The sequence below is a fragment of the Salvelinus namaycush genome, chromosome 36 (assembly GCF_016432855.1).
Source record: "Salvelinus namaycush isolate Seneca chromosome 36, SaNama_1.0, whole genome shotgun sequence".
In the NCBI taxonomy this organism is placed as follows: Eukaryota; Metazoa; Chordata; class Actinopteri; order Salmoniformes; family Salmonidae; genus Salvelinus; species Salvelinus namaycush.
The window spans coordinates 5376026-5389085 of record NC_052342.1 but is presented as its reverse complement, the minus strand read 5'-3'; the positions used below and the strand labels follow the sequence as shown (position 1 = coordinate 5389085).

Genomic DNA, 13060 nt, shown 5'->3' with positions numbered 1-13060 from the left:
GCTTTTGGTCGTCTGAAGGCTTTGTTTACCGATGCTCCCGTATTGGCTCATCCGGACCCCTCTTTGGCATTCATAGTGGAGGTGGACGCGTCCGAGGCTGGTGTTGGAGCCGTGCTATCACAGCGCTCGGGCACGCCACTGAAGCTTCGCCCCTGCGCTTTCTGTTCGAGGAAGCTCAGTCCGGCGGAGCGAAACTATGATGTGGGGGACCGGAAGTTGCTGGCTGTGGTAAAGGCTCTGAAGGTGTGGAGACATTGGCTTGAGGGGGCGCAACACCCTTTTCTCATCTGGACTGACCACCATAATCTGGAGTACATCCGGGCGGCGAGGAGACTGAATCCTCGCCAGGCAAGGTGGGCGATGTTTTTCACCAGATTTCGTTTCACCATCTCATATAGACCAGGTTCCCGTAACGCTAAGGCCGACGCGCAGTCCCGTCTCTATGATACCAAGAACTTCCAGGGATTCCACCTTGCCTCCGAGTCAACCCGGAAGTCCCCGATGGTTCCTTTGACGAGAGAACCCGAGGCTTCCTGATCCTTCCCCGAGAGTCGCCGAAGCTGGCCGAGTCACCGCTTCCCGAACCTATGCAAGTAGGCAGAGCTGGGCTGTCGCCAGCGGAACGGCAATACAGGATCAACACGAAGAGTTGTCTGTATTGCGGGACTCTTGGTCATTTTGTGTCCTCTTGTCCAGTAAAAGACCAGGCTCACCGGTAGGAGTGAGTACTCTGTTGCGCCAAATGGAGAACTTTTCTGCTTTCGGTGCTCGCACCCCGTTTCATGCCATTTTGCTGTGGGGAAACCAGTCTAAATCTCAAGAAGACTCCTCGGCAAGCTTCGGCTGGTCTTCTGCAACCATTGCCTGTCCCTCACCGTCCTTGGTCCCACATATCCCTGGATTTCGTCACGGGTCTCCCCCCGTCTGAGGGCAGCACTGCCATCCTGACTGTGGTCAACCGGTTTTCCAAAGCCGCCCACTTCATTCCTCTTCCTAAAATACCCTCAGCCAAGGAGATGGCCCAGCTCATGGTGCAGCACGTCTTCCGGATCCATGGACTGCCCGTGGACATGGTCTCCAACCGGGCATCCTGCACCCTCATTGGGTCTTTGGCCAGCCTGTCCTCTGGGTTCCATCCCCAGTCCAATTGCCAGTCAGAGCGAGCCAACCAGGACCTCGAGACTACTCTGCTCTGCCTTGTCTCCGCCAACCCCACCACCACCTGGAGCCAGCAGCTTGTGTGGGTGGAATATGCCCGCAACACCCTTCCCTGCTCTGCCATGGGCCTATCGCCATTTGAGTGTTCCTTGGTGTATCAGCCCCCGCTCTTCTCTGAGCAGGAAGAAGAGGTCGGCTTACCTTGTGTCCAGATGTTTGTCTGCCACTGTCGTCGAAACCTGGAGGAGAGCCCAGTCGGCCCTCCTCAAGACCACGTACAGGTATCGACGACAAGCGGTTCGCCATCGGACCCCGTCACCCTGGTATCGTCTCAGGCAGAAGGTATGGCTATCCACCCGGGATCTGCCCCTCCTGGTGGAATCCCGAAAACTCTCCCCCCGGTTTATAAGCCCATTTCCCATCTCTAAAATGATCAGCCCCTCTGCTGTTTGTCTTCTGTTGCCCCCTACCCTTCGTATACATCCCACATTTCATGTGTCCAGAGTTAAACCCATGTCTCACAGCCCTTTGTCTCCTGTTTCCAGGCCCACCCATCTCCCCCGTCTCATCGACGGCCAACCGGCATACAAGGTGAGGCGTCTCCTGAAGGTTCGACCTCGGGGCAGGGGGTTCCAGTACCTGGTTGACTGGGAGGGTTATGGGTTCCCGCCTGGGACATTCTGGACCCAGGTCTCATCGCGGATTTCCAAGCCGACACCCCGGTCAACCAGGTATGCGCCCAGGTAGGACGCCAGTTGGCACCCCTAGAGGTTTTTCAGAGTTCCCAGTTGTCTTGAAAGGACCATAAATCCAGAGAATGCTAGACTTTGATGACAAAGTTGTCACACCCTGATCTGTTTCACTTGTCTTTGTGATTGTCTCCACCTCCCTCCAGGTGTCACCCATCGTCCCCATTATCCCCTGTGTATTTATACCTGTGTTCTCTGTTTGTCTGTTGCTAGTTCGTTTTGTTTCGTCAAGCCTACCAGCGTTTTCCCCTCTGTTCCTGTCTCTCGATTGTTCCTGTTTTCTAGTTTTCCTGGTTTTGACCTTTTCTGCCTGCCCTGACCCTGCCTGCCGTCCTGTACCTTTGCCCCACCTATCTGGATTACTGAAACCTGCCTGCCCTTGACCTGTTGGATTAATAAACTGTTGTTAATTCAACATTGTCTGCATCTGGGTCTTACCTCAAACCTGATAAAAGTGTACTGTTCAAGTGAGCAAAGCACAACAAGGTGAGTCCAAAATTGTCTTGAATGCTACCGCATAAATGATGTAATATGCCAGGGAGATATGTATACTATAGCTAAGAAAGTAATACTGTATAGTAAGCTGTTAGTAGCCCATGTGCCTCACCCTAATAATTTGGTCTACTTTCCCCTCTTAATTCTGCCTAATGTTCTGACTTGGTGGTGCACATGTAGCGTATAACCTGTTCTAAAGAAATGAAACAGCTTTCATTGTCTGTGTCACGACTTCCGCCGAAGTTGGCTCCCCTGCCTGTTCGGGCGGTGCTCGGCGGTCGTCGTCACCGTCCTACTAGCCGCCACCGATCCCTTTTTCGTTTGTCTGTTTGTTTTGTCTTATTAGTTGCACCTGTGGTTTTTGGTTTCGTAATGAGCTTCCCTATATTTAGGAGTTTGACCCGCCCTTGTTTTGTGCGGGATTGTCTTTTGGTTAAGTGTGTGTGTTTTGGGTTTTTCAAGTGTTTCTCTGCGCCCTGGATGTTCGGGCTTATCATTTTTTGTGAAATAGTAAAAAGGAATATTTTTCCCAAGCGGCTCTCTCTGCTTCTGATTCTTTCACCCACCTAGTCCCGCGTGACAGTCTGCTTATATGCCTCCTTTATATTTATCCTATGGTTCTGACTTGGTGTGCAGGGAGAACACTGTAAGAATGGCCCATGTTCTGAATTCTGTTGCTGTACATTTCAAAAGTGCTGAACAAATAGTTATATTGACTACGTCCGTCCTAGCTTGCTCATTAATGTCTTAATCGAAATTACGGATCGCCTCTTATCCGCTTGTTGTCCCCTTATGCCATAGTTTGTACATCTCAATTGTCAGTATTAACCACATTTGTTTAAGCAAGTCAGCCATATCAGCTATGTTTTTGTAAAGGCAGTAAATGAGGCTGATTGAACTGTTTCGCTGCCAGACAAGGCTTCGCTGATAGCCAGGTGTAGCAGTGGTATGGTATTGGGACTGCTGTTGGGACAGCTTTATGTAGGCCCTAACAGTTTATGGGCACCGTTTGTCACGTTATAGTGCAATTAATGTATTGTTGTGTGTTGTGTAGTGGCTTTGCTGGCATTCATCCCACTTTTTTTTTTGCCCCACCAAGATTTACATGCTAAAATCGCCACTGTTACTTTGATGTGTGTGTGAGAGTGATTGTGACTGTGTGTTGACCATCCTTAAAACGATCACACCTGAGCTCTCGTTTAGCTAGATTAGCCATGATTAGATGGCACTAGAAACTAATGAGAGAGACAGCGCTGCTGGAGAATGTGATGGAATTGGCTGGAATGGTGCTGGACGGGACAGCGCGTGTGTGTGTGTGTCCAGGCGCAGTCTTTTGGCTAATTACCACAGTGTTATCACATGCTGGCCTCAACGCAACTCTTACATTAGGAACATCGAACCTAAAAAAGGAAACTGTGATTATACAGTGAAACTTGATTTCAATATAAAGGTACAATTAGTCTTTCAATCAAACAAATAACCCAGGAATTTAGAGGATCAATGAATGAATGAATGAATGAATGAATCAAACAAACACTACTAGAGATAATTATACAAAATCAGCTTCAATGAGTAATAGGGTTGCATCGATTCAGAACAGGACTGAATTACCCTCTCTGTGACATTCCTCTACTTCATGCTGTGTAGTTTCGGCCTCCTTCGCCCAGGGCTAATGTCAAGTGTGTGTGTGTGTGTGTGTGTTCCTAAAAAGCCTCCCACCGACAGTTGACCACTGAGTCATAGCTAACATCCTGCTGTTAGCTGTATCCCATTTGGCATTGGCCCCGTGTGGCAGAGCGCTACAAATGACTGCCTCTTCAGACAGGAGTGGTCCTACAGTATACACAGAACATCCTATTCGGCCCATTAGAAGATGTAAACAGAATAGAAAGCGTTTTGGGTCAGCTGAGCCAGAATGTAAAAGAATGAGACACAATTTTGGAAAAAGCAACCGGGTCTGTTTCATCTCACTTCTGTCCCCCTGGAAGTCTCTCTGTGTCTTGCCTGGGAGCATGCTCTCTCTTGCTGTCTATCTCCATTTCTCTGTCTCTCTCTCTCTCTAGGACAAGTGCAACACACTTTCAGACAGGCAGACAGACAGAAAGACAGACACACACACAACATACACACACACACACCGACACCACACACACACACACACACCACCCCTCCCATCCTAATACCCACGCTCCCACCCACGTACAATCCTATTGTAAATGGATGTGAGATGAGAGTTAGTGAGGTGGAGATAGAGATTGAAGTGAGCAGTAGGCGTTTCGCTGCCTGGCTGGAGGGCTCCGAGACGTACGAGAACAAATCACAAATCTTCCCCCGGGATCAGGCTACAGGGATTTACCTCCCCTCTACATTTCAATGTAAGGCTTATTTATTTTCCCCTGGCAGAGGGCGAGCAGCTAACCACTCTCTCTCCCCCTGTCATCTCATCCCCCCTCTCCCCCTGTCTTCCCTCCCCCGTTAGAGAGATCTGATAATCTCCCCCCCCTCCCAGATTTTTTTGTTGATAGTTGGTGATGTATGAGCACACAAAAGCTTGTGTGGTATGAACCCAATTGGAGCACGAACCCATGACCTTTAGGTGATTGTGATCTATAGGCCATGCCTATACGGTCCCTAATGCACAGCTCCCTGTGCCAATCAGACAGAAAAAATGGCCAATTTCTGTTCCATATAGTCTGCAACCATATAATCTAAAGATATAACATTGCTATAACATACTATTGCCATTTTATTCTTTCAACCAAGAGCGGTTTAGATAAATAGAAGACAAATCGTCTTTCACCTTAGCTGAAGTGAATTAAATTGAGTTCCAAGTTATTAGCCCCAGACCTAGCACGTAGAAAGAAGACATGACGTCGAAGGGTTGTTCACTGACTGTTATAATAAACAACACTTGACTTGCCATCTCCCACATAGACCCCCCCCCCCCATTTTATTCCCTCTATTGGGCTCTGTAGCATTGCTTATTGAGACATGAACCTTAGCTACCCACATGTGCAACCAATACAGCCTGTCAGGCAGCATGACTAGCGCATAGATCTCGGCTGAGCCCTTGGCTTCCGACTTCAAAAACAGCCGTGTCCGTGCGTGACGTGCGCTCGTAGGCCCGTCTCTGAAAGCCTTCCAAAGGGGAAGAAAAATCTCCCTTCGTCGTAATAGGTTGCTCCTAAACAGATTGTGACGGAGGAGCTGTCCAATGAGTCTTAAAAGGGTTTCTTAGAAATGTTTTCAGCGTTCTTAGATCAGACCAGAAGCACTCCTCTAACAGGGACAGGGCAGTAGCTCATGATCCGATGTCAAGGCTCTTGCCAGAGGGATGATGTGGGATTCTTCTTGAAAACATTAAGAGACCTCAGAGGACCTTGAGTCAGATCTGTTAAAGTCAGACAGGTCTCAACTAAACCTCATAGCTAGGGGCAGGAGCTTTTCCTGACATGGAAAAACTCCTGGCCCTACCCCCACCCCCACCCACATCTCACTACCCACGCTCCCACCCACGTACAATCCTATTGTAAATGGATGTGAGTTAGTGAGACAGAGATAGATAGAGATTGAAGTGAGCAGTAGGCGTTTCGCTGCCTGGCTGGAGGGCTCCGAGACGTACGAGAACAAATCACAAATCTTCCCCCGGGATCAGGCTACAGGGATTTACCTCCCCTCTACATTTCAATGTAAGGCTTACTTATTTTCCCCTGGCAGAGGGCGAGCAGCTAACAACTCTCACTCCCCCTCTCATCTCGTCCTCCCTCTCATTCTACCTCTCCGTCTCTCTTTCCTCCCCCATTAGAGAGAGCTGATAAGCTCATTCCAGATCTTTGGGATGCTCTCTTTATCTGACCCCCCTCTCTCAAAGGCCTACAAAGACAATCACTCAATACTTACTGTACAAATACACACTCAACCCAGTAGAGGTTACGATTGAGAATGAGTATTTCTCTAATTCAAAGTACTTTGTGGCGCAACTCACAGCCCTCTGTCATCAGAGTAATATCACCCACCAGTGCGATACACGGCAGCCATATTTCTCATATTAGGCAGTATTGGGAGGAACAACCCGTTTCAAATTAGTCATGTTTAACAGTCAGCGGTTATCGCCTTACCTTTTGGGGACGTCTATGGCCTCTCCCAGCTCCTCGTATTCCATGTGAAACACGCTGGAGAAGGAGTTCTGGAACACAGAACCACCACAGCGGTTATTTACCTTACAGCGGCCATTACTGACAGAGGGAGAGTAGGGAGAGAGAGAGACATGCCAGCCCGGCAGGCTTACAGCTAATGCTATTAGTCTCCAATGACAGTACACACAAATTCAGCATAGCATAGACCTCAGAGAGAGAGAAAGAGAATGTGTCTATGTGTGTGTGTGCAGCGTGCACGCGTGTGTCAAGTGTGCATGGGCCCTCATGCAAGTAAAAATGTAGACTTCGGAGAGAGAGTGTATGTGTGTGTGTGTGTGTATATCATGACGTGTGTGTGTGAGAGTTTTCATTCAGGACATATCAGGTTCCCCGCTCATGTCCAAACGATAATAATGGAGGCACTGCCATCCCTACAATCCTCTTTCTGCCCGCTCCCAAAGAAGAGAGGGAAGTTGATATATTACACATCAGGCCTTGCCAGAAGCCAAGTTTATTTCAGCATTCCAGGACTCACGGTTACTCCCTTATAGGGACTTGTTTTCAACCTGCACTCCCCTCGCAAAGGATCCATTTTCCATGTTTAAGAGCCGGGAGGGTAAGACGGGATGTTTGGATTCTGAGTAAGTCATTCACATGACATTGATGGGGAGAAGTCGTGTTCGTTCGGGGGGTGTCATTAGTATACATTTTTTATCCTGTCAGGGAATGTTTCCACCAAGTCCTATAGGTTTAACTCTTGGCTTTTGTCTTAGACGTAGGGGTATGTGCATCCATCTACACTACCGTTCAAAAGTTTGGGGTCACTTAGAAATGTCCTTGTTTTTAAAAGAAACGTTCAAAAAATGTGTCCATTAAAATAACATCAAATTGATCAGAAATACAGTGTAGACATTGTTGATGTTGTAAATGACTATTGTAGCTGGAAACGGCAGATTTCTTATGGAATATCTACATAGGTGTACAGAGGCCCATTATCAGCAACCGTCACTCCTGTGTTCCAATGGCACGTTGTGTTAGCTAATCCATGTTTATAATTTTAAAAGGCTAATTGATCATTAGAAAACTCTTTTGTAATTATGTTAGCACAGCTGAAAACTGTTGTCCTGATTAAAGAAGCAATAAAACTGGCCTTCTTTAGACTAGTTGAGTATCTGGAGCATCAGCATTTGTGGGTTCGATTACAGGCTCAAAATGGCCAGAAACAAAGACCTTTCTTCTGAAACTCGTCAGTCTATTCTTGTTCTGAGAAATGAAGGCTATTCCATGTGAGAAATTGCCAAGAAACTGAAGATCTCGTACAATGCTGTATACTACTCCCTTCACAGAACAGTGCAAACTGGTTCTAACCAGAATAGAAAGAGGCCCCGGTGCACAACTGAGCAAGAGGACAAGTACAAAAGAGTGTCTAGTTTGAGAAACAGACGCCTAAAAGTCCTCAACTGACAGCTTCATTAAATAGTACCCACAAAACACCAGTCTCAACGTAAACAGTGAAGAGGCGACTCCGGAATGCTGGCCTTCTAGGCAGAGTTCCTCTGTCCAGTGTCTGTGTTCTTTTGCCCATCTTGATCTTTTATTTTTTTGGCCAGTCTGAGATATGGCTTTTTCTTTGTAACTCTGCCTAGAAGGCCAGCATCCCGGAGTCGCCTCTTCACTGTTGGTGTTGAGACTGGTGTTTCAACGTCAGTCAACGTAATTTGATGTTATTTTAATACACAAAAAATTTGCTTTTCTTTCAAAAACAAGGACATTTCTAAGTGACCCCAAACTTTTTAACGGTTGTGTGTGTCAGCAGACCGTTCGGGGCGATTTTTATAGCAATAACACAGGGGATGTTTAACGAGACATGTCATGCACACAGATGCACACTACATGCTAATGTTTTTAAATGTATGTCAATTGTAAAGTACTTTGTCTGTAAGGTATTTTTCGCTATGTGTCGGACCCCAGTAAGACTAGCTGTCGCCATTGGCGTCGGCTAATGGGGATCCTAATATACTGAACAAAAACATAAATGCAACACGCAACAATTTCAAAGATTTTACTGAGTTACAGTTCATATAAGGAAATCAGTCAATTGAAATAAATTCATTAGGCCCTAATATATGGATTTCACATGACTGGGCAGGGGTGCAGCCATAGGTGGGCCTGGGAGGAGCCAATTCTGTCAAATGACGTTGGAGGCGGCTTATGGTTGAGAAATGAACATTCAATTCTCTGGCAACAGCTCTGGTGGACATTCCTGCAGTCAGCATGCCAATTGCAAGCTCCCTCAAAACTTGAGACATCTGTGGCATTGTGTTGTGTGACAGAACTGCACATTTTAGAGTGGCCTTTTATTGTCCCCAGCACAAGGTGCACCTGTGTAATGATCATGCTGTTTAATCAGCTTCTTGATATGTCACACCTGTCAGGTGGATGGATTATCTTGACAAAGGATAAAATGCACACTAACAGAGATGTAAACAATTTTGTGGACAAAAGTTTAGAGAAATACGCTTTTTGTGCATGTGTAAAATGAACTGGGATCTTTCATTTCAGCTCATGAAACATGGGACGTGGGACCAGCGTTTATATTTCTGTTCAGTATAAATAAAAAATGTCTCTAATTGTTTGGCGTAATAACTAATCCAGGTTGTTTATAAAGGTCCATGTCAGGCAGACGAAACCCAGTCGCCTTATCTGGCCTGGTTGGTTATACATACCACATCCGATACAGCTCTCGTTTGGATTCAAGTCAGTGTGTGACCCAAAAGAACACTGAGATGTATCTTTTTTTAAGAGGAGAGTTTTAACGGCAGGACAGCATGCTGACCTCCCGTTGGGTGAAGCACAGGTTGGACCGTATCAGATATCATATAAAACCACCCCGGCGTCGCCACTTCTAGGGGCTCAGTGGATAATGTTAACAACTTCCCTAGACAAGTCACAGAACTTAGTTAATGCCACTATAGGGGGTGCTGTTTCGCATTAGCATAATTTGCTCAACAGATTAAACGGCTTCCTACTCAATTCTTGCTCGTACAATATGCATATTATTATTATTATTGGATAGAAAACACTCTCTAGTTTCTATAGCCGTTGGAATTTTGTCTCTGAGTGAAACAGAACTCAATCTACAGCACTTTTCATGATAGGGAGTCAGATTTCAGACATCTTGGCCCCTGATCTGGAGTCAGTTTAAAGGTCCCTGTAAATGCTATGGAGAAACAGACACTTCTTACGTCTTCCCCTGGATGTCAGTACGTGATGACGCTTTGAATGGAGTCGATTGCGCAATCAGGGGCTGTATAAAACAGCAAATACCGGAAGTAGCTTCCCTTTGCTGCCTGCGCCTGGCGCACGAAGGACGTCGGACTCGCCTCCTTCCAAGCTTTTGTTTAGCCAGTAATATTTCTCTGGTCATGTTTTTACTCGTTAGAGGTGTTAAAAACATCATAAGGTAGTTAATTTAAACCGTTTTATAGCAATTTATATCCGTTTAGTGCGATTTTGAGGCATTTATTTCTGAGACACTTTGAACCGCTGGGCACGTTTCCAGTTCATGCCGAACGTTAGTGGGCATTTCCACATGGCAAGAGGACAGCTTTCGACCAAAAGACGATTAGACCCAAGAAAGGATTCTTTGCCCAAGATTCTGATGGAAGAACAGCTCACAGTAAGAACAATTTATGATGATAAATCGTGTTTCTGTCGAAAAATGTTAAACGCTTATGCCGCCATTTTGTTTTGTATAGCTTCGCTTGGCGCAACCTGTATTGAAAAGTAAGGATAATTTAAAAAATGTAAATCAGCGATTGCATTAAGAACTAATTTGTCTTTCGATTCCTGTCAACCCTGTATTTTTTAGTCAAGTATATGATTAGCTTTTGATTAAACTAGATCACTCAAAGATGGCGACCGACATTTCCAGGCTTGTTTTGCTACTATTTTCATTGTATAACCACGGTTTTTTATGGCTAAATATGCACATTTTCGAACAAACTCTATATGTATGTTGTAATATGATGTTACAGGAGTGTCATCGGAAGAATTCTGAGAAGGTTAGTGAAAAAATTAATATATTTTGGCGATGATAACGATATCGCTCTCTTTGGCTTGAATTCATGCTGGGGTAACGTTTGCATATGTGGTATGCTAATATAACGATTTATTGTGTTTTCGCCGTAAAACACTTAGAAAATCTGAAATGTTGTCTGAATTCACAAGATCTGTGTCTTTCCATTGCTATGTGCTGTGTATTTTTAAGAAATGTTTTATGATGAGTAAATTGGTAATACAAGTTGCTCTCTGTAGTAATTCTAGTCGCTTTGGTGAGATTTGTGATGGTGGCTGCAATGGCAAACTATGATTTATACCTGAAATATGCACATTTTTCTAACAAAACCTATCCTATACCATAAATATGTTATCAGACTGTCATCTGATGAGGTTTTTTCTTGGTTAGTGGCTATCAATATCTTAGTTTAGCCGAATTGGTGATAGCTACTGGTGTTGAGAAAAAATGGTGGACAAAGAAAAATGGTGTCTTTTGCTAACGTGTTTAGCTAATAGATTTACATATTGTGTCTTCCCTGTAAAACATTTTAAAAATCTGAAATGGTGGCTTTATTCACAAGATCTGTATCTTTCATTAGGTGTCTTGGACTTGTGATTTAATGATATTTAGATGCTACTATTTAATTGTGACGCTATGCTAGCGATGCTAATCAGTGTGGGGGGGGGTGGGGGGTGATCCCGGATCCGGGGTTGAGGCTCGTTAGAGGTTAATGAGGTTTCGGAACTCTGACTTGGCAAACGATTCGGATGCTTGTTTCAGGCTAGCTTTGTCATTTGCTGGAGTTTACACAGAGGGACATTGTATGTCTTTGTTGAGTTTGTGCAAACCTTTACATTGACATAAGCATATGGGCTTGTCATACAGATAGACACTAAAAGCTTACAAACTCATATTTCTAGAAAATGTATAGCTCGTCTAAGAAGTAATGTCTCAACGGTGAAAAAATCCATATATTATTCATGGAAATTCTTGGTAAATTCATCCCTTCGTTGTTAGTATAAATAAACCCTTTACACTAATGGGAAATGGCCTATACGGATAAGGCTAAATTGAAATGTATTTCTTACAGAAGAAATATGAAAAACATATGCATAAGCATGGTAGCAATTGAAAGAGAACATTTAGGAGATTATGGGGGAAAAAATGTACCAAAATTTGAGGACATAATAGTTCACCTGACACAAGACTGAATTTTAACATTACAATACACGGTTCATTGTATGTGCATTTTACATTTACTGTACTTTTCGCCTCATTTGTTGATAACGAAATCTGAAAATACTCTGGATACATTCAGTAACCTGACCATGTTTGTGTTTACGCAATCCAAAAATGGGCCATTTATAACTCGAAATCTGAGTCAGGTGGGCATCATTTGAAGCTTGTTCTATTGCCAAAATGATCTTATAGTGTTAGGCTTTCACAGGGCAATTCAGAGAAACAGATCGTAATTTTGATGCACATAGAAAGGAGTTTATGTTTCACCTGTCTTTGTGTATGTCTCCAACCCCCTCCAGGTGTCGCCCATCTTCCCATTATTCCCTGTGTATTTATACCTGTGGTCTCTGTTTGTCTGTTGCCAGTTCGTCTTGTCTTGTTAGGTCTTACCAGCGTTCTTTCCCGCCTTCCTGTTTCCTAGTTTTTCCCGCTTTTGACCATTCTGCCTGCCCAGACCCCGAGCCTGCCTGCCATCCTGTACCTGCCCTTTGCCTGCCCTGTGTTTCGAATAAATCTTCTGAGAACTGTACTATCCGCCTCCCGTGTCTGCATCGGAGTCATATCCTGAGTCGTGATAGTACGACTGACCCAGCTATGACTGACCCATCAGACTCGGACCAGCTCCGCAATGCCGTCTCCTCCCAGGGAGCCACCATCGGAAGACACGAGGAGTTACTTCAAGGTCTTATGGAATGATTCCAGACATGACTTCAACACATTGCTGGAGCAATTCCGCAGATTGTCTGTGAGTCAGCCCAACACTACAGTAACCCCCCAGACTGTCAATTACCCCACTATCAGTGATGTTTCTCACCAATCTACACCGGCTTCCCAAGAACCACATTTACCTCCTCCGGAGCGCTACGCTGGAGATCGCGGATCCTGCCGGGCGTTTCTCTCCCAGTGTTCTCTCATTTTTGAGCTGCAGCCCTCTTATATTCCCTGGGATCGCTCGAGGATAGCGTACGTGATAACCCTGATGTCCGGGAGGGCTCTTGCCTGGGCTATGGCGGTGTGGGAGCAACAATCCACCGTTTGCCTCAGATTGGAGGAGTTCGTGGCGGAGGTACAGAAACTGTTAGATTTTCCGTTGTCCGGGAGCAAGGCGGCTCATAGTGTGGCAGACTACGCGGTGGGTTTTCGCACGTTGGCGGGTGAGAGTGCCTGGAACCCAGAAGCCCTGTTTGATGTGTTCCTTCATGGGTTGTCGGATGTGATTAAAG

The 13060-nt window shown here is 45.4% G+C and overlaps 1 protein-coding gene across 4 annotated transcripts in view; it reads right to left on the bottom strand.

The window, feature by feature from the left end:
- The window catches only part of LOC120030366 (cGMP-specific 3',5'-cyclic phosphodiesterase-like), a 93319-nt gene that overhangs the window by 23805 nt on the left and 56454 nt on the right, over positions 1-13060 (bottom strand). For all 4 annotated transcript variants that reach the window (XM_038975751.1, XM_038975750.1, XM_038975748.1 and 1 more), the window contains exon 8: positions 6521-6588. In XM_038975751.1, coding sequence (XP_038831679.1) covers positions 6521-6588 — 68 coding nt within the window. The remainder of the gene's footprint in view (positions 1-6520; positions 6589-13060) is intronic.